Below are 20,957 nucleotides of genomic sequence, written 5' to 3'. Positions count from 1 at the left end.
TGGAAAAAGGGGACAGCGCTGAGCTCCAGGGGCAGGACTGCAGAGGCCTCCCTTGGAGTGCAGACCCTAGGTTTCCTCCTGCACCTGCCCACGGCCAGCCATTTACCACACTTGTTAAAGCCACCAGGCGTCTGCCCATGCTGTGCCCTGGCCTTGCCCTCCACTGCAATTCAGTGTCACCACTCTGGGAAGTCTTCCCAAGTCATTACTGCCCCTCATGCCCCAGCCTCAGCCCACCGTGACAATGTCACACTCAGCCCCACTGGGCATGGTTTGGCCTGTGTCTGTCCTACCCTTTGAGTTCCGGGCTGGCTGTATCCTACTGGTGCTTAGTGACTGTCACCTGGATCACTGTGGGCACAGACAGAAGCAGAGTCCCTTCTGCCACCCATCAGCCCTGAGAGGTCTATTAACTGGTTTCTCCCCTGCCCAAAGCCCCCCCGCCCATGGCTCCCCAGTGCCTGGAGCCCCAGAGTTCTGCCCTCAACCAGCCCCACAGTCACCATCTTTTAGGGGAGCACTATGTACAGTGCCCAGGCCACCCTCAGGCCTCCCCAACATCTGCACCGCTGCACTGGTTTCCCTGATGCCTCATCTTTGCCTGAAATACAAGCAGCTACCCCTTATTGTGCTGTTCAAACCTCCTCCCTTACTGGAAGCCTCACAGCTCCGTCTGACTTTAACCCTCTTCTCTGTCCATCTGGCTTCTCCCTCGTGGCAGGGAACTCCCCAAAGGATGTGCCCTTTCACTCACTCACTCACTTGAGGTGAACCTCAAGTCTCCCTAGGTTCCCTGAACTGGACAGTGACAAGGCACAAAATTGGCCTGGACTGGTACCCATTCTTGTCCAGGAGGGGAAATAGGCAAAGGCCAGCTCCTCCAGGAAGTCTTCCCTGGTGCCCTCCTGGAGGAGGGGACATTCAAGGTGATTCTTGGGGGATAAGCAGGGTTCTCTGGGTGAGAAAGGGTAAAGACCTTCCAGGCAGGGCAGGAAGCAAGAGCAAGCAAGGGCATGGGTACAGAATGGTGCAGGAGCAAAGTGGGTATGAAGGAGTATGAAGCGGCAGTATTTGGGCCACCATGAGGGCTTTGACGGGTAACAAAAATTTCTTGGAGAAGATGAGGCTAGAGGGGTGAGAGAGACCAGACCATTCAGGGCTTGAACCTGAGGCTAAGGCACTTAGGGGAGCCATAGGGGGCTATGAGCAGGGGAGGAGCAGGATGAAGGTCCAGGGTAAAGGATGAAGCCGGAGCTGCAGCTGGGGCTGTGGAGACAGAGAGGTGAGAACAGTGCAGGAGATCAGGGGGTAGGAAGGACGAGGCGGGGAATTAATGGTGGAAGGGAGAGGGCAGGAGCTAGGGTGGTGCCTGGGGGTCTATCTGCCTTGTAATTGGGGTAGGGGCGATGGGACCATTGTGAGATGGGAGAATGCAGAAATAGGAGTATGGTTTGGGGAAGATGCTGAGCTCAGTGGGAGCTGGAGGACCCCAGGGTACAGCTAGGGGGGCATGGACAGAACTCTGGGTCTCCTGAGATAGATGGGGAAGATGTTAGCCTGCAGATCAAAGTTCAAGCCCACAACATCAAAGGTGAGGCTGTCTGGACTGTGTGTGTGTGTGTGTGTGTGTGTGTCTGTGTCTGTGTCTGTGTAGGGGATCAGAGCCCAAAGCCTGATGGAGCTTTGGGGATGGGCTACATTTATGGGGATGCACAGATTGAAGAGCTAGCGATGGCAGACGGAGAAAGGAGAGAGACAAAAAGCCAGGCAAGGGAGTCCACCTACCTGGTTGAGAGCCATCTGGTAGATTTCTTCAGGCGAGTGGCCCTTCTCCCTGGGGCTCAGCTTGTAGCCCAACTTCTCAGGCATCTTCTCTACCACATAGTTCCGCAGCTTCAGGTTGTTCACTTCTATCCATGTGTTCTCGTCGTATTGAGTGAATTTGGTCAGGTTGAGTCCCAGGCTCTTGCAGAGCTCATGGAGGATCCTGAAGGGGCCGGAGAGGGCTGGGTGGTGTGTGTGTGTGTGTGTGTGTGTGTGTGTGTGTGTGTAGGGGCCCCTCTCAGGGTGCTTGGGGATGGGCATGAGACTGCAGTGGGGCCAGGATTGGAGTCATGAGTGTTAGGGCCCAGAATGAAATGGAAACACAGCTGGAGGCTAGAAGGCTGAAGGTAGAGTGGTTTAGGATTGTGTTTGGAGCAGGAGCCAGTGGTGTTCACTGGTGGATGAGGTGGGACTGGGGACAGAGTTTGGGTTGGATGAGGGCTTTGGGGAAGGGGCAGGGTTAGAGTCTGGAAGTCTGGCTGGACGTGGAGGGAGCGGAGAGATTTTTGTTTTAAAGATTATTTATTTATTTATTTATTTATTTTATTCATGAGAGACAGTCTGAGATAGAGAGAGAGAGAGAGACAGAGACACAGGTAGAGGGAGAAGTAGGCTCCATGCAGGGAGCCCGATGTAGGACTCGATCCTGGCTCTCCAGGATCCCCCGGTCCCCAGGATCATGCCCTGGGCTGAAGGGTGCACTAAACCGCTGAGCCACCCGGGCTGCCCAGGAGCGGGGAGATCTTAAAGGTAGATTAGAAGAAGGACAGAGGTGGAGGTCTGGAGGTCTGGCTGGACCCGGTGTGGCTGGAGCTGGGAGATCTTGAAGTTAGATTAGAAGACAGAGGTGGAGGTGGAGTCTTGACACACCTTGGCTGGGGGGTTAGGTATGGGGTCAGAGTGGAAGTTCAGGAGATGGAGTTAGGGATCTGGCTGAGTCTGAGCACAGGGGTGGGGCTGGGGTGTCCTCGGTGCCTGCCTGGCTGCCAGGTCAGGCCTCACCTGTGTGAATTGGGCATGCGCATGGCTCCCAGCTCCCCAATCCAACCCGTCTTCCGGTCCCGGTAGGTGAGGATGCGGCCTCCGATCCTGTTGTCTGCCTCCAGGATGGTGACCTGAGGGATGTGGGTGGGGGGAGGGAGGGGGGCCAGAGGGCCCTTCAGCTCCTCCCACTGACCTCCCATCCCCACAGCAGCCCAGACCTAGACTACAGAAGGATCCCCTTCTTTATGGAGAAGTGAGAGGAGTTGCTAGAATAGGTGTCATATATGATAATACATCACAATCTCCAGACTGCAGCAGGAAGACTGCAAGCCAGATGGCAAAGGGACTTCCCAGCTCAGGGAGTGGGGAGATTTCTTGCGAGGCACAATAGACCTGGCCCAGCCCATTCTTACTCTTGGATTTCAGTTGAGAGGAGCAGCAGTTAGACCTCAGGGGGCCCTTCTCCTTGAGGGGAGTTTCCGTCTCCACCATCACAAAATCCCCCTCCCCGCCCCAGGTTGGAGGACATTCAGAGGGACTTCCCTCAGGAATGAGGCAGGGAATGTCAAAGGCCTCTCAGCCTCCCTCTGGGTTTCACTCCCCAGACCATGGGGAAAAGCATAGCTTTTCTCCCCCAGGCCCTTAAACCTCAGCAGGGGTATGGCCAGGCCCCGACACCTGGGACACCCAGCCTGCATGCAGCAGGAGAGACTCAAGGTAGACTGCAAGCAGCACTTCTCACCTTGTGTCCAGCATCACTAAGCACCTTGGCAGCTACCAGCCCAGCAGCACCAGCACCAACCACAATCACCCTCTGGGGCTTCGAGGTCCGATTGAGGCCCAAGGTCACAACCTTGAGCAGCACCTCATAGTCAGGATCATGCATACATTTCTCAAAGGAATCCTGGCCGTGGGAGGTCTTCCAATCCAGGGAGCCCACCAGGCTGAGGAAGGTGGAGACCAGAACAAGCAGGTACCGGACTGGAGGGAGGAGGGTGGGGTCAGCGCATAGCTCAGCAGGCACATGTGGGTAGAGAAGTGGGCTCCATCCCTCCCACCCCATCCAGGTGCCCCCTCCCTGCTTACTTACCCGATGAGGCCATAATTCTCGGCGGGAGATGGTGTCTAATTTGGAGGGGAGGCAGGGGTCACTGTGACAAGAGCCTGGATCCCACCCCAGGCCCTGCTCCTATGGCCACCTGTCTCTCTGGAGCCTCATCCCTCCATCTCTCCCATCTAGCAGTCTCTGTTCTGGGCTCACCTGTCTGTCCCTCTCTCCCCCCTCCCTGCCCTCCTGCCCCTCCTCCCTGCCTTGTCTTTCTCTTCTCTGTCCCCCTCTCCTCTGCCCTGTCTCCTGTTTCCAGGTGTCTGCTTCTGTGGGTCCCAGGCTCTGCAGCCTCCTGCTACCTTGGCTCTCCGTGGACAGCAGCACCGCCTCTCTCCTCCGTGGCTTCCACTGGTCTGCCCCATCCCCCTCCTCTGTCCTTAAACTAGCTGAGCCCCGCCCTCCCCTCCCTTTGGGAAATCTGTGGCGGGGGAAATGAAACTACTTTCCTGGGTTGTAGGGTTGGGTGCTCAGAGTTTAATTGAGGCTGAAGGAGGTGGGTGGTGGGGAAAGGGGGTTGAGAGGAAGCAAATCAGTCTATTTTCTTCCTCTTGCCCCAAATAGTTCTGGGGCGGTAGGAAGGCTGGAAATGAATGCTCAGGTAACCATGCTAAGGGTGCCTGGTCTTGGGGTCCCTGTGTCTGCCCCTGGGGCTGCATGCTCCTGTGAAGGCCTCCGAGTCCTTCTGTGTCACTTGTTACTGGCCCTCCACTCCCATGTGGCTGCTCTGAGGCCATTGTGCCTAGGTCCTGAGCCTGGCGCCTGCCTCTATGGTTCTGGTCTGCAGTTATCAAGTGGGGGCCATTACAGTGTTGGTAGGATTAGGCAGGGAGTCCAGGTCAGACCCTGTGAACAAGCACCTGGGTCAATACTAAAACTTGCTCCTTAGGAAATGCCAGCTGCTGCCACTGGGGGATACTGGAAGGGGCTCAGGGAATGACCCCTAGCTTCCCAGTCCTGCATAAGGAGCAGCCCAGGACATGTGCTCACCCTTCCCATCCCTGCATTGAGAATCACAGTGGTGCTCAGCTCAGGCTAGGATGCCAGAGGGCACCTCAGCAGGAAGGCCGCAGGAGCCTCTGTCTCTGGGCTCAGCCTTCACCATTCTTGTCTGAGGGGTGCTTTCTTTCTGAGGTCAGGCAGTGAGAACAAGATGACCTGGCTCTGAGGAGCTCCAAGGAGTCGAGGTAGCAGGGGTCCCTGGGCTTTTGGAGCTTTAGCCAAGGAGACATGTGGTAGTTCCCCTGAAATGGGTGGAGGTAAAAGAGGCAATTTGGGGGATTTTTCTTGGGGTGTGGGGAGAGGGTACCTGGCAGCTGGTGAGGAGTAAACCCAGGAGCAGTAGATCCTCTACAGCAACAAGATTGGAAAATCCGAAACAGTACATCAAAGAGGGATGTGGTTTGATGGAGGATGGCGGGGGCAGGTGGGGGGGCATATGAGTCACAAGGCATATGATGCAGGGGCCTGGGAGGCAGCAGCTAAGAAGGAAACAGAGCCTTGAGCCTTGAGACTGAATGCCAAGAAAGCAAAGGGCACAAGTCAGCAAAAATGGCAGAGACCATCCCCACGGCAACTACCCACCAAGGTGGTCCTGTGCTTAGTGCTTTGCACTCATTGTGGACCTCACAGCACCACCCTTGACAGAGGAGGGATCTGAGAGATGGAGAGGGGCAGGCAGGGGAAGACCCCAGGACTCGCTCAAGGCTTCAGAGTCGGAAGGCCTCCCCCTGGCGGCCCCTGCCTGCTTCCTTCCCTGTGATACTGGGATCTGAGCACCACGCTTGGACTGTACTCACAGTGGCAGCAGCTACACGTGCAGGTGGCATCACCTCTCATCTACCCCTGGGCACTGTGTTGGAGGGGAACCAGGCCTGTCAAGGGAAAGGCTTGTGCCCCAGGTCTCACAGTGGGGAACCAGAGAGCTGGGGGTCCAGCTGGTCCCTGGCTGGAGACCCATCTGCTCTATTTCCTCTGGGAAACAACATGCACAGAGAAAGCGAGCAGCCAGATCATGGAAGCGGAGAAGGGTGGAGGCAGCAGAGCCATGGAACTCCTGCACTTGTCTAGGCAAGGAGTGTAGGTCCCCAGAACAGCTTGGGGAGCCCTACTGGGACCCCTGAGCCCCCGACCACCACCCTGGTCTCTCTCACACAGTATGGCTGTTCAAAGCCCCCTGGCTCCAGGCATACCCTTGGCTCGCTTCCTAAGTCTAGAAGTGAAATGCTGACCTCGTCCAATAGAGCTCTCAAAGGGTCAGCGAGACAGAGAGGGAGAGGAACCCAAGTCATGAGGCGACCCAGGATAGGGACCCAGCAGCACCTGAGAGAGTAGGGATCCTGTAGGGCAGGACCTGATCAGTCTCCTTGCTCTCCATAAAATGCCTATGGCTGCTGTTTAGTACTACCTCCCAGATTTTACTTCATTTACTCCAGCAGTGATTCTGGCAAGGTGGGCTTAGCTGTCTCCATTTTATAGGGGAGGAAACTGAGGCCTAGAAGTCACCAGCTGAAAAGTGGCAGCACCTGGGTTTGATCCCAGTAGCTTGGCTCCAGGCTCACATTCGGAAACACTTGCTCATCATCAGCAAGCTTGGGCTTGTGTGCTAGGGACGGGGCCCAGGCAGGGTCTCTCTGCCTTGTTACCGTTGACATTTGGGGCCATCTTTGTGGGGAACATCCTATGCATTGTAGGATGTTAAAGAGCTTCACTGGCTTTTACCTACTAGATGCAACACTTGCCTCTTGAGCTGTGACAACCACAAACGACTCCAGACACTGTCAATCATTCCCAGGGGAAGGGGAGGCAAAATCACCCTAAGAATCACTGAACTAGGGATGCCTGGGTGGTTCAGTGGTTGAGTGTCTGCTTTTGGCTCACGGCGTGTTCCCAGAGTCCCAGGATCGAGTCCCACATCGGGCTCCCTGCATGGAGCCTGCTTTTCCCTCTGCCTATGTCTCTGCCTCTCTCTGTGTGTCTCTCATAAATGAAAGAAAGAAAAGGAAAAGGAAAAGGAAAAGGAAAAGGAAAAGGAAAGGAAAAAAGAAAGAAAGAAAGAAAGAAAGAAAGAAAGAAAGAAAGAAAGAAAGAAAGAAAGAAAGAAAGAAAGGAGAAAGAAAAGGAAAGAAAGAAAGAAAGAAAGAAAGAAAGAAAGAAAGAAAGAAAGAAAGAAAGAAAGAAAGAAAGAAAGAAAGAAAGAAAAGAAAAGAAAAGGAGGGATCCCTGGGTGGTGCAGCGGTTTAGCGCCTGCCTTTGGCACAGGGCACGATCCTGGAGACCCTGGATCGAATCCCACATCGGGCTCCGGGTGCATGGAGCCTGCTTCTCCCTCCGCCTGTGTCTCTGCCTCTCTCTCTCTCTGTGACTATCATAAATATAAATAAAAATTAAAAAAAAAAAAAAAAGAAAAGGAAAGAAAAGAGAAAGAATCACTGAACTACACTTAGGTTGATGTTGAATGGAACTCCCACAAGTGGCCACATATGGTCCAGGACAGAGACCTGGATAAGCTGGCAGGACAAGAAATACTGGCAGCCACACAGTTGTTCAGGTTGTTCAGTTGACAGGGCTAGTGCCTTATGCATATTATTTTCTCTAAGGCGGTTCAAAGACTGTGAGTGATTGGTACTAAACTTTCTCCGGGTCTTCAAGGGGCTAGGCCCTGCCCAGGGGATGCCCAGAGCCCCAGGTGGAAGTTGGTGGTCCAGACCAGGATCGGGGAGGGGCACAGAGGGCGGAGGACAGACTTACCCAAGGCCATTGATCTAAGGCTTGACTCCTGGACAGAGCCCCCCTTCCCACAGAGCCCTCCTGCCCCTCCTTCCCATTTCCTGAACCCTTGGGCCCCATGGGGCACTCACTGCATGGCTGGTTCTGGGGGGCTCTCTCAGTGCCCATGGCCTTTCTGGTTAGCCCGGGACAGAAGTCATCATCGGGTGTGTGCGGAAACGGGGTCAATGGTGGTGGCTTTGTCCTGATTCCGTTAGACCAAAGGTGCCAGGGTCCTAGTGTGGAGTCAGAGCAGTTGGGAGGCTGTGGAGGGCAGGTCCTCCTCCCCTCTCAAAAGCTTTTTATTATGGAAATTTCAAACACATATAAAAACAGAGAAAAAAAAATAAAAAAATAAAAACAGAGAGATTAGGATGACAACCAAAGCGCATCCACTGCCTCCTAGTCCATCTTCCTTTAGTTCATTTTCTCCCACCCCCATTGCGTTATTTTACAGCAAATTCCAGACATGTTATTTGTACATAAATAGTTCAGGATGTTTCTCTGTAACAGGGGTCTGCAAACTTTTTCTGCAAATATTTGGGGCTTTTGGGCCACACAGTCTCTGTCTTTGGCTACTCAATTATGCCAAGTAGCCATAACATGTATAATGAATTGGCGTGGCTGTGTTCCAATAAAACTTTATTAACAAGAAAGTACTGTAGTTTGCCTATCAATTTCTGCTCTAAAAAAGCTTAGAATGGCATTAGGGCAGCCCCAGTGGCTCAGTGGTTTAGCACCGCCTTCAGCCTGGAGCCTGATCCTGAAGATCTGGGATCGGGTCCCATGTTGTCGGGCTCCCTGCATGGAGCCTGCTTCTCCCTCTGCTTGTGTCTCTGCCGCGCTCTCTCTCTGTGTGTCTCTCATTAATAAATAAATAAAATCTTTCAAAAAAAATAAAAATAAAAAAAGCAAAAAAAAACAAATAAAAATAAAAATGGCATTAAACCAAAGTCTAATTTCCCTGATTGTCTCAAAAAAAAAACTTAAAGTATGCTCCACACACAGTGTGGAGCCCAAAACAGGGCTTGAACTCATGACCCTGAGATCAAGACCTGAGCTGAGACCAAGAGTTGGACACTACCTGACTGAGATACCAGGTACCCCTCAAAAAATTTCTAAGTTAATTTGAATCAAAATTAAAACAGGAGCCTGCTTTTTCATTTGAATGATACTGAGGGCCTTTGGCAGAGTGTTACTTTCAGGTCATTGGATTTGGGGTCTGTGCCTGAGCCTGGCAGAGCAGCACACTGGGTCTGGTTTCTGCCACAGGGAAATCCATGGAGGTCATGGGGTTGATCAGGATGGTGTCTGGACGTGAGGTGTGCATGCACCTAGGTGAGTCACTGATGTTTGAAGTGATTAGTGCCACCGTGTGAGGGCTGTGGGACAGGTGCAGGGGCAGTGTGGGACAGATAAGCCTAGCGGGAGGTTGGCGAGTGTCCAGAAGCCGATGTGGCTTGAGGCTGAGGGATTTTGTTTCTGGGAAGTTCTGCAGAAAGCCCTTGCTCTTAGTCTGAGGGCAGACTTTTCAAGAATTCAACTAATTTCAAGGTTGAAAACTTGGCAGCAGTGGTGTGCTGGGCTGGCTCATACCAGTGCACAATAACTGATTTTTAAGACCTTTGGTTTTGTTTTGCACCCATCCTTTTAAAAAGCTTTATTTATGATTAATCTTACTAAAAACACATTTATATACTCAAACTCATCACTTCCCAATCAGTTGATTACATTTTACTATTATATATACTCTTGAGGCAAATTAATTGTATCTATGTAATATGTGTCTATTTCCTAAATTCGTATTCAGTGACTTCACGTTTAGTGACTTCACATTGTTGGCTTGAAATCAGCCACAGTGGGAGTCGTTACACTATGGGCATACATCAGCATTTGCTGGAGACTGACCATTAAACATTTACCAGCACACCACTTCTTGGGAATCATTGGTTTCAACCTCCCCTAGATCAAGGGTGCTATGGCTCTGGAAATCTGTTTGAAACACGTGATCCTTATGATCCCAGGCTTTGCCTGACAGGCAGAGGCATAACCCTGGGAAGCGACTGGGCCACAGAAAGTCATTTGAGGGTTTCCTTGAGATAGAAAAGCCATACATCTAGTTGCCACTCTTATCCTTGAACTGGAAGAAGAAATGCAGTTAACAGCTTACTGAGAGATTCGCCTTTAAAAGCCTCTGATTCCAAATTTAGTCACATTTGCTGTCTTCATACTACTTAATGAACAGGAACTTAAGTAAAGGCCGTTTGTCAGGACTGGCAAAGAAGCGCATCTGTGTTTTCTTCCTGGAAAGGGAAACTGCAGTTACAATGAAGTCATCATCTGCAGGGTGGCACTCAGTCAGCTGCTGGTCCTGTGGGAATCCAGGGGATCCCCTCCCTGCCACCCTCAGGAAGCCCGGTGGGGCCATTTTCCCCCATGGTGCCAGAGCACTGTGGCCATTGTCCTGATTTATCATTGTTTTCCAAAGTGGGGTGCCCATGGTCCCCTGGGGCATGGGAACAAGTGAACTCAATGTTTTCTTTAAAAACAAAAGAATCTATGCAAAAGCAATTAAGCTTTATTCATGTTTAATATGCAAAACGGGTCAAATATATACATTGGAAATGCAAGCTCAAGAAAAATTCTTTTATCAGGATGGCATGGCCCCTGCCAACAACCTCTGTCAGGCAGGAAGCACTTCTTTTTGTGACTCCAATGCCAGATCAGGATCTGGCATACAGAAAGTGCTCCAAAACTGGATGCTGCATGAATCAATGTGGATAAAATACAAACAACTTTCTACTTTCTAAGGGGCCTTGAGGCTGCCCCATTTCTCTTTCCTGCAGGGAGAGGATGTGGGTCATGCAGTTTAGTCAAGGCTCAGATTCCGCTCAGGGGGCAGAGCTTTCAGAGAGAATCAAGTGGGTCAGTCTGTTGGCTTCTGCTTGGATAGGATACTTATTCTTGGAAGCTGAAGATGGTCCAAGGAAATGACTTGATTGTGACTGGGAAACTAGACTATACATCTCCGGGAATAAGCTTTGGGCATTCCTTGGCAAAAACATGGCTTAGTGAGGCAGAGGCTAAAGGTGCAGACTCTCCACCCTGCAGTGGGATCCAAGCACTTGGCATCATTCTTGCCCATGGAACTAGGGACAGAGACAGAATGCTGGGCCAATATCTGGAAACCAACCCATACAAATACACATCCCAGCTTCATTTATTCTCCACCATTGAAGCACGACCAGCACCCTCCAGCTAGCCCCAGTGGGCAGAGAGGGATGGTACTTGTGATCCCTGAGCAAGGCCTTAGGGATGACGGCAGGGAATTCAACATTTATGTGTATCTAAGATGGAACCCAGACCATCACCAGCACACGTTCCCTCATGTGTGTTCCTTCTGCCCTCAGCACCAGAGGAACCCATGACTTGCATCTCTGTGTGTATGTGTGCCTCAATGATGTATTGTCTAGTTCTGGTGGTTTCTGAGTCCCAAACAGCTCAGACTGCACAACTGATATAGTCTTCTGGAACCTGCTCTTTTCCCCCAGCTTTCTAAGTGATCCACATTATTGGCATCTTTTTCCTTCCACAATACATTTTATTTAGGAAAGCAACATAGAGTCATAGACAGTGCAGCAAAGTATAAAGACAAATACAAAAAGATATTTGGGCAACAACTGGTTGTCTTCTGGACATCACCATGGATCTCACTGTAACAAGTTAGGTTTGCTTCAGCATCAACAAGTTCTGAACCAAGTCTGTGGCCATCTCTGGTCCCTGTGGCCATTTCAGCAGGCATTTTGGGGCTGAACATTTGATGCCATGTTTCACCTCCGTTGTTCATTCATTCAAATTTGAAAATGTGAGAGGGACTGTAGTGAAGACACAAAAGGGAACAAGAAACAGTCCCGGCCCATGGGGGCTCATACTCTAAAGGGGAAGCAGAGAAGTAAACAGTCTACACAAGACAGTGTGGCAAGTGCTACCAAAGATGCACGCTCTGTGTGGTATAGGGGCCACAGGATAGCCACCTGACCCAGCTTTGGGGTGGCTGAGAGGGCTTCTGGAGAGATAAGGCCTAAGATAAAGAGACCTGGAGGATGGGGTGTCATGTCAGCCAGACAAGACCTGCTAGTGCAAGTCTGACCCTTGTCTTAACACTGCACTCATGTCCTTCCTCTGAAATTCTACATCTCCTGGTCAGTCCTATTCACTATTCCCTTCTTTGTACAGGTGGTGAGTTTCCACAGGTACACACCTCACACCAAGATGCTGCCTTGTCGAGGACAGAGACTCTTTTCCCTGTACCTAAGACTATGTGTGGGACATAGTGGACCCTAAGCAGATCCTAGCTGGGAGACAGATGGTTTTGGATGAACTTCTCCAGCACTTCTCTAGCACTTGGCTGGAGCAAGAAGGATGGGGTAGGTGGTGGTTATAGTGAAAACGGGTCAGGGATACACAAAAGATACACAAAGAAACCACATCCACCAGGTCGTCTGGACCAGAGCACTGGAATATTTTCATTTTCATTACTGCAAAGTCAAACCACAGAAGTGTTCTCAACGGCACAGCCATTTGGAAGAAAGGAACAAACAAGTATTCATTGCAACCAAAAACTAGACAATAATTTGCGCATCACCCACTGCCCCCAACACCCTCAGAACCCACAGGCCCTGAAGCTGGCTGGCGCCTCAGTCGAATGTGATCCGGAAGCTGCGCTCCTGCTCCTTGCGACGCCCCTCACACACCTTGGTCACCTCCTCCACCTTCCTCTGCAACAGGGCCGAGTTCTGGTCGATCCACTGCAGCGAGTCCATGTGCGCATTGAGGATCTTGCAGATCTGCTGCAGTGGGTCGCTGGTGTCGGCAGGGCCTCCAGATGTGTTCAAGTGCTCGATGATGTCCTTGAGGTCTTGGGCCATGCGCTTTAGCTGTGCATCGATGTTCTCTGCCAGCTTGTAGGTTTTCTCACGCTCCTCATCGGCATGCTGCAGGTAGACAGTGCCACTCTGCTCCTTGACCGACTCCTCCAGTGGGCTCAGCAGGTCTTCCAACTCCTTCTGCTGAGACAGGATGAAGTCGAGCTCTTGGTCCAGCCTCTTCTGGTCCAGCTTCACTTTCTCCACCTCACGGTGGAGGGTAGTGATCTTCTCCCCATTCTCAATCAGTGTGCGGTCCCAGGCATTGACCTGTGTGGCCTGCTGCAGGAAGTGCCGTTCCTGGTCCTCCAGCTCCAGACTCCACTTGTTGATCAGACTCTCCAGCTGGGCGTAGGTCATCACAGGGCTGGTGGATGCCCCAGTGGCTGCACCAGGGCCAGGTGGTGCGGCCACAGCAGCCGGTGCATTGCTGGTGATCCCGGCCGGTGCAAGGGGCTTCAGATTCAAGGCAAAGCCAGTGGTGGTAGTGGTGGCTGCAGTGGTGGCTGCAGTGGTGGTGGTGGCCGTGGTGGTGGATGTTGTTGTGGAGGCCGTAGAAGCTGCTCCAGTGGCCTTTAAGCTGAAGCCCAGTGTTCCAGCCCCAGGAGTTCCAGCCGTGGTTGATGGGGTACAAAGAGAAAGCCCAGTGGTGGTCGATGAGGTTGGAGCAGTTGCTAGAGAGGCAAACAGTGTGGGCCCAGCACTGGTAGTGGCAGCAGTGGGTGCAGGAGCAGCTGGCTGTGTGGCTCCCGCTCCAGTGGCTGCTGGAGTGGCAGGAGTGAAGAGCAATCCAGCAAGTGCCGTGGGCTGGGTTGAAGTCCCCATTGAGCCAATATTAAAACCTGAGGTCCCGGTCTGGGACGTGCTCCCCGCTGTGAATGAGAATCCCCCTGGTGTGGTGGAAGGAGCAGCAGAGGTGGTGGCAGAGCCAAACATGAAGCCGGTGGGTGCTGTGCTCTGGCTGGAGGTGACAGTGCTCGAGATGGCATTGGTGAGGGTGCTGCTGCTGAGCCCAAAGCCGCCAGGGTGTGCTGTAGCTGGGGTGGCAGCCACGCTGCCCAAGTTTAGCTTTGGTGTGCTGATGCCTAAGGAGAATCCAGTTCCTCCTGTGGCAGGAGTTGTGGTTCCAAAACTGAATCCTGGGGTTTGTGTTGCTGGAGCCTGGGTTGTGAGGGAGAAGAGGCCAGTAGAAGGAGTACTTGCAGCTGGCTGGGAGGGAGTCCCAAAATTAAACCCACCAGTGCCAGATGTAGAGAAAGAAAACCCAGTAGCAGGAGTGGTTGTCGCCGTCTTTGCAGTGCCAAATGTGAACCCACCTGTGGGGGCCCCAGTGCCTCCAAAATTAAACCCACTCATGGCTCCAGATTCTGGTGGCGGCAGCTACTCTGGCTCCCAAAGCAAATCCGTCGGTGTCTGAAACCTTGGGAAGATTTTTAAAGCAGAGTAAGTCACATGATCAGATGGCAGTTTTGGAAAGGCAACCTCAATGCAAGATGGAACAGTCTGTAGGGTGGCGGGACTGGATAATTAGAATATGTGGCCACCATCTCACTCCCTGTCATAACCTAGCCAGGCCCTGCTAAAACTAGAAAAGAAAGATCTGGAAGCATAAGCTCATGCATGGGAGTCATGTGCTAGGAGCCAGATGTGCTTGGGACATGCACGGCCATGCTCAGCACAAGGAGTAATCTGTTGCCCTAGAGGAGAAGGCCAAAGGGCAGGCACCTGAACTGACCTCAGCCCTGAGGAGGAGCTCAGATTCAAGACACTTCAGGCAAGTGGGACTAGAAGCACACAAAATAACACCTTTAGGAACTGCTCCCCAAGTTTCCCTGCTAAATGCAAGTGGGAGGTGGTGGGTGGTGGACTGATCTGGTTGAGTGCCACCCCGAGTACCTTTCTGGAACTCACAGAGAAGCCCCAGAAAGCTGAGCTGTATGGTAGGACATGAGGCACTGCCCTGGTTTAGGAGGACAGAGGGCAGGGCCTGCCCTCTTCCTAGCTCAGGGATGGGACATGGGTCCCAGGACTGCTAACTTGGACCAGGGTCTCAAGAAGAGGTGGCCTCCTTCACCTGGAGGTGTAGGGCACAGATAATGTGCATATCAGGCACCCCTTCATCTTTCCAGCCATCTGCAGCTAAGCTGCCACTAGAGAGAGTGACAGAGTGGGGAGGAAGGAGAGGGAAAGTGATCACGTGCCCAGAGGATCCACACATGCTCACAGGGCCCTGAGCTGGTGCTGGTGAGGGAAGAGAACGGACCCCAGGAGGGCCTATGAACATTCAGCTGTACATAAGTTCTCAGAAACCTAGGGCTTGTGGCTGACCTCAAATTTAACATGAATTCACAGTCAGCTGCCACTGCTCAGTGGGAGGTCCCTAGATTCCATGACGAGAAGTGTAGATTCTAATGTAGATACTGGGGTGATTTCCAGGCAGCTTGCTGTGCTCAGCACCCTGTTATATAAATTCTCTTTACCCAGACCCTCAGCCAACTTCATAACTGTGCTACAAGGAGGCTGGGATGATGGTCCCCATGTGCAGATGGGGAAAAGAGAGGCTCAAACGGAAGGAACTTCTACTCCATCAAACCAGTCCATTTGATCACAGGGCAAACAGCCCTGCTTTGGGGCATGGCTGCCATTGTGTACCCCAGACTCCAACACTCCAAAGAGCTTATCTTCCCTTTATCTAAAACAGGTCAAGGGGCAGTCCGGGTGGCTCAGCGGTTTAGCGCTGCCTTCAGCCCGGGTGTGATCCTGGGGACCTGGGATCGAGTCCTACGTTGGGCTCCCTGCATGGAGCCTGCTTCTCCCTTTGCCTCTGTCTGTGCCTCTCTCTGTGTTTCTCATGAATAAATAAATAAAAACCTTAAAAACAGGTCAGGTAATTCCGCAGCAAGATAGCTCTTGTTCTCAGGCATGAAGTTGGTTCTCCATATGTAAAGAAGAGACCCAGGTTTGGATTCTGCTTCTGCTACGAGCTGTGGGTCCTGGTGTACTTTATTCCTGGAGCCTCTCTATATCTCAGTTTCCCCAACTCTAATGAGAAGGGTGATCCTCTCTCACAGTGAAGGATAAACAAGGTCATTACCGAGAAGCCAAGTGCCTGGCCCAGAGAAGGCAACCACAAGTTGTTTCCTCTTCCCTCTCTCTCTTCAGGACCAGTTTTATTTCTTCAAGTGTCCTCAGGGATCCTGTCACAGCCTGGGCTAGAGGAAACCTGCTGTGGCTGCCCCTCTCCAATTTCCACTGCACCCTCTACCTTCCTGCCAGACCCTAACATTTCCTTCTCCTCTTCCACACAGACACATGCTTCTAGGGAGAGGATCTCAGCACCACCCACACTGCCACTGGGGCCACCCGTGCTTGGGACATGGTCTAAGTCAGAAGATCCCCCACTGGCTGCCCAGGAGCCCCTCCAGGGGTGTTCAGAATATATACACTGCTGCCAGACCAATGGGGTAGTTTTATGGGCGGCAAGGCCCTGGCCATGGCATTTTTATAAAGCTCTACTGGGGGCTCCTGGAAAAGGTCCCTTAACTCCCACCACAGCAATGTCTGAGGCCTCAGTGCCACTGGCGCTGCATATTGCCGTGCACTAGACTCCTTCTTGCGTGAGCGCACACATCTCCTCACTCAAGAGCCACGTCAAGTCTGCCGTTACTGGCAGCCCAAAGCATCTGAATAGCTACACCTACGTGTCTCAGTTCTCAAGACCTCAGCCCAAGAGAGCTTCTATTAATAAGTTGTGGCTAAATTTTTCCACAAGAGCATTTATAAAAAGTTCTCTGCAACTATTAAAAAACTAAAAGAAAAACAATCTTCTGTGGGGGCTTTTCTGGTTTAATCATTCACCATTTATTAAGTGTGCCTCATTGGTTTCCCATACTACAGGTGCTAGGGATCTACTAACAGTGGCACATACATATTGATTTAACCCTGTGCTATGTGCTTTAGATGTATTATTACTCATTTACTCCTGAAAGCAGGTCCATTGGGGATCCCTGGGTGGCTCAGTGGTTTAGCACCTGCCTTCGGCCCAGGGCATGATCCTGGAGTCCCAGGATCGAATCCCTCATTGGGCTCCCTGCATGGAGCCTGCTTCTCCCTCTGCCTGTGTCTCTGCCTGTGTCTCTCATGAATAAATACAATCTTAAAAAAAAAAAAAAAAAAATTAAAGCAAGTCCATTTCACAAACCAGGAGAGTGAGGTCCACAGAAGTTACCTAAGCCATGGCCTTGCCTTTGTCCTTGAGGTAGCCAGAGAAACGGCAAATGTGAACTTCAGTACCAGGGTTCCAGGCAAGCAGGGATGGGGGGAGTGGCAGTCGCATAAGGGAGCATTTTCCTGAGTGTGGAAGGATGTGATGTCAGCCAGGGTTGGTCAGGTGGGTTAGAGGAAGGGCCAGAGAGAGGCTGAGATAGCAGGTCTCTGGGGTGCTAAGTGACTTGGTGTGGCTGGAGGGAGTGTTTGTGTATGAAGTAAAGGGCTGACTCAGAAGGCCTGGATTGTCCAAACCCTGCACATTCCAAAGAAAAGACTGGTCCTTTTCAGTTACCTGTGAGATAACCTCCAAGCCCTGCCAGCTTGACCTCTGCAGGGCCAGAGAATAACGACAGTCACATACACAGACACTCCATGCCCATGGAACCGACCCCCAGGGTCAGGTGAGCTTCCCTGGAGGGCAATACTCCACATGTGCTGTCACAAAGTGTTGCTGGGAGAATTAAGTGCTGTCACTATGACTCCACCTGGAGAGAGAACTGGAAGCTCACATCTTGTCTCTCCCAGATTCTGCCCTGTGCACCTTTTACCTTTACTGATTCTAATCTCTCTCCTTTTGCTGTAACCATGAATCTAACAGCTTTGCTGAGTTATGTTGAGTCTTTCTAGCTCATCACTGAACTTAAGGGTGGTCTCGGAGACCCCTGTGCATAATGTGTGTGTAGTGCTGTGCAATGTGATGGGAGCTGTTGGTCGGGAAAGGGCATGCTGATGGCTCAGACTTCATTTTGAGTGAGCCACGGAGGGATGTTACGGATGGCCACATATCTGTGTGGGGAATGGGCTGGAGGGGGAGAAGCTGGAGGTCAGGTGGCTGGGAGGAGGCCAGGGGTGATGGTTTAGGCCAAGAGCTAGTCAGGACCCTGGGGACAGAGAAAAGAGAACCCAGGCCGGGGAAATGAGTGTAAGTCTGCACAAAACGAAATGTAGTAGTTATGGTTCTGCAGGGGCTGGCTGTCTCAATGAATAAAGCCGTCAATCAAGACCAGGACTCTGGGAGTTTCTCAAGAATGTGTCTGAACAGATACATACTATTCTGAACTCTGATACATACTTTTCCATTTTTACCAAAGGGGTAAGCTTTCCTACAAGAGCAGCAGACAGTGCTTGGGTCAGGTGCTTAGGGCAGATGTGGCATCTGTAGCTCCCATGGGCCTGGAGTGAGGAGAGACTGCCTCCAAGTCACCGAGGTACTCATTGAGTTGCCTGACCTGCATCTGTTGTTTTTCACACCACATCTGCCTGCCTTCACAGCCCAGGGAAGTTACAGGTTCTGACCTATACTCATCCTGTCCCCTGGCTTTGAGGACTATGGTTCCCTGTCATCATCTCCAACTTCACACAGGACCATTCACCTGACCTCTACAGTTCCTTGCTGCTCCAAATCCCAACTTTACAGGGGCAGCCCCGGTGGCTCAGAGGTTTAGCACCGCCTGCAGCTTAGGGCGTGATCCCGGAGACCCTGGATTGAGTCCCATGTCAGGCTCCCTGCATGGAGCCTGCTTCTCCCTCTGCCTGTGTCTCAATGAATAAATAAATCTAAAAAAAAAAACAAAAACAAAACCAAAAACAAAAAACCAACTTCACAAACTTCACAGTGATGGAAGACAGAGACAAAGCAAATTCTGTAGTGCAACATCCACTCAACACACACATCTGAGCACCTGCTATGCACTGTTCAAGGCCCTGGGAATATGGCTGTGACAGAGAAAGCAAGGCCCTGCTCTTACAGAGCTTCACTTCCAGCAGAGCAGTCAGGCAGGCAGGAAAACCACAAACTTCACAAAGGAATTACACAGCATGCTAGAATAGGCTAAGCATTATGGAGGAAGAGAAAGTAGGACAGGGAAAGGGGAGCAGGGTGGTGGCATGCAGGTAAAAGGGCTGAATGACTCATACTGAACAAAGTTCTGGGGGTCCCTGAGGGCCAGGACGACAGGAGGACAGTGTGATTAAGGGGCAGGAGCCACTGCTCCTGAGCCTGGGGACTCTCTCCCTCCTTACCTCTCCCACTCCGTTTGCTATACCTGGAACAGGGGTGTTTGGGAATGAATATGGGGGGACCTCAGCCTTGGACCAAGGGGAATGAAAGGATTAAGAAGGCAATGGGGGTTGGGGGGGGGGGGAAGCAGGTATGTCTGTGTGACAGAATAATGGCCTCCATACATGTCTACTCCCTAATCCCAGAATCTACGAATAGTAGACCTCACAGGACTCAAAGGGACTTTGCAAACTGTGATTAAATTAAGGATTCTGAGATGGGGAGATTATCCTGGTGGGCTGCATGGACCCTAAATATAACGGTGAGAGTCCTTAAGTGGAAGGGGGAGGCAGAAGATGTGACCACGTAACAACGTTCTGAGAAATGCTATGTTGCTGGCTCTGAAGACAGAGGAAGGGGATAAAAGCCAAGGAATGCAGGGGGTCACTAGAAGGTAGGAAAGGCAAAATATGGATTCTCCCCTAGAGTCTCCAGAAGGAAGGAGGTCCTGTGGACCCATTTCAGACTTCTAACTTCCAGAACTATAAGAGGATAAATGTGTGCTGTTTTAAGCCACTAAGTTTGTGATTATGTTACAATGACAATGGGAAGCCAATACAGGGATGGGGAGAAAGAACAGGATGGCCTCCATCTAGATAAATGGATGGGAAACAGATCCTAGAGCTGGGGCCGAGGAAGGGGCTGGAGAAGAGAGGTGATGGGGTCAGGGCACGTCTGCCTCTGTGCCTGGGGGTCCTGGGGAGAGGATGCTGTAGTTGCTGGGCCCTGGCAGCTGGGGAGCTGGTGGGAAAAGAAGTGAGCTGTGATTCTGAGAAACCAGACAATCTCTGCTGCTAGAGTGACCTCACCAGGGGTGTGGATGTGTGCAAAACCCAGCAACAACAGGCCACCTATGACAGAGGGAGGGATGAGGTGGCCTGGGAGCATGAGGAGGGCTGGTGATGGTGTCAACCCCCCAGGCAGGATTTCCTGCTTTTGTTCACTGTTGCTATCCCCAGTGCCTAAAATGGTGTCTGGCATGTAGCAGGCACTCCATAAATAACTACGAGTGACCAACTATCTGACAATTAAGAACTGCCATTTATGGAGTGCCACTTATGTAATGGCACCGGGCCGGAATACTGGGTAGAGCACAATAAATCCTTCCTGGATGAGAAACAGGCTCAGAGAGGTGATGTGACTTCTTCAAGGTCACACAGCAGCAAACGCTAGTCCCAGAATGGGAATCTAGATCTTTCTTGGGGCATGTCCTGAAGTTCTGCCCAGAGCTACGGAAATGTCAGAATTAAGTCTTAAAGGACGAATGGGGTTCTCTGGGAAGACATGTCTCCAAGAGAGTGATATATACACAGGCCAGCTTCTGTACAGCAGGCTGTGGGGAGGTGAGGCTGGGGACCAGGTCAGTCCATCCAATGGAGACAAAGCCATGATGAAGTTTCCCTTCCTGATCCCACAGCTGTTCTTCATTTTCTCACCTCAGAAACTAAGTGACCCTTCCACACTAGGCTCATCCACTGGGGTGGAGATAGCTGCTGTCCCCTTCCTTTTTTTTTTTTTTTTTTAAGAAAGATTTTATTTATTTATTAATGAGAAACAGAGAGAGAGGCAGAGACATAGGCAGAGGGAGAAGCAGGCTCCATGCAGGGATCATGCCCTGAGCCGAAGGCAGATGCACAACTGCTGAGCCACCCAGGAGTCCCTGTCCCCTTCCTTTATGCCAGTTCTACTCCACTTCATTTGGGGCAGCAAAAAGTCCAGCCAAAGGGCTCTATTTCCTAGGGCTTTTTCGATGGGGCTTGGGATTGTTATGTCCAGGGTTTTCCAGTCCATTTATGGGCAGGGGTGGGGACTGTAGCTATCATTAGAAGTCCATACTGCAGGGACACATGGGTGGCGCAGTGGTTGAGCATTTGCCTTTGGCTCAGGGTGTGATCCCGGAGCCCGGGGATCGAGTCCCACATCAGGCTCCCTGCATGGAGCCTGCTTCTCCCTCTGCCCGTGTCTCTGCCTCTCTCTCTCTCTGTCTCTCATGAACAAATAAATCTAAAAAAGAAAAAGAAAA

At 51.6% G+C, this 20,957-nt stretch overlaps 2 protein-coding genes across 6 annotated transcripts in view; both read right to left on the bottom strand.

The window, feature by feature from the left end:
- The window catches only part of IL4I1 (interleukin 4 induced 1), a 37,134-nt gene that overhangs the window by 1,902 nt on the left and 14,275 nt on the right, over positions 1-20,957 (bottom strand). The window contains exons 2-6 of one of the 3 annotated variants that reach the window (XM_072770878.1): positions 9,852-9,984; positions 7,774-7,979; positions 3,551-3,789; positions 2,827-2,939; positions 1,786-1,987 (exon numbers count right to left, since the gene is read on the bottom strand). In XM_072770878.1, the coding sequence (XP_072626979.1) occupies positions 1,786-1,987; positions 2,827-2,939; positions 3,551-3,789; positions 7,774-7,810 (591 nt within the window). In that variant the 5' untranslated portion in view covers positions 7,811-7,979; positions 9,852-9,984. Of the gene's footprint in view, positions 1-1,785; positions 1,988-2,826; positions 2,940-3,550; positions 3,790-3,898; positions 4,062-7,773; positions 7,980-9,851; positions 9,985-20,957 lie in introns of those variants that run through there. The other 2 variants (XM_072770869.1, XM_072770889.1) reach the window with 2 other exon arrangements.
- Positions 10,253-20,957, bottom strand: part of NUP62 (nucleoporin 62) — a 24,982-nt gene continuing 14,277 nt past the window's right edge. For 2 of the 3 annotated variants that reach the window (XM_072770902.1, XM_072770909.1), the window contains exon 2: positions 10,253-14,026. In XM_072770902.1, coding sequence (XP_072627003.1) covers positions 12,379-13,962 — 1,584 coding nt within the window. In that variant the 5' untranslated portion in view covers positions 13,963-14,026 and the 3' untranslated portion in view covers positions 10,253-12,378. Of the gene's footprint in view, positions 14,027-17,167; positions 17,188-20,957 lie in introns of those variants that run through there. The other variant, XM_072770918.1, reaches the window with a different exon arrangement.

This window comes from Canis lupus, chromosome 1 (assembly GCF_048164855.1).
Source record: "Canis lupus baileyi chromosome 1, mCanLup2.hap1, whole genome shotgun sequence".
Lineage (NCBI taxonomy): Eukaryota > Metazoa > Chordata > Mammalia > Carnivora > Canidae > Canis > Canis lupus.
This window is presented reverse-complemented; position numbering and strand designations above follow the sequence as displayed.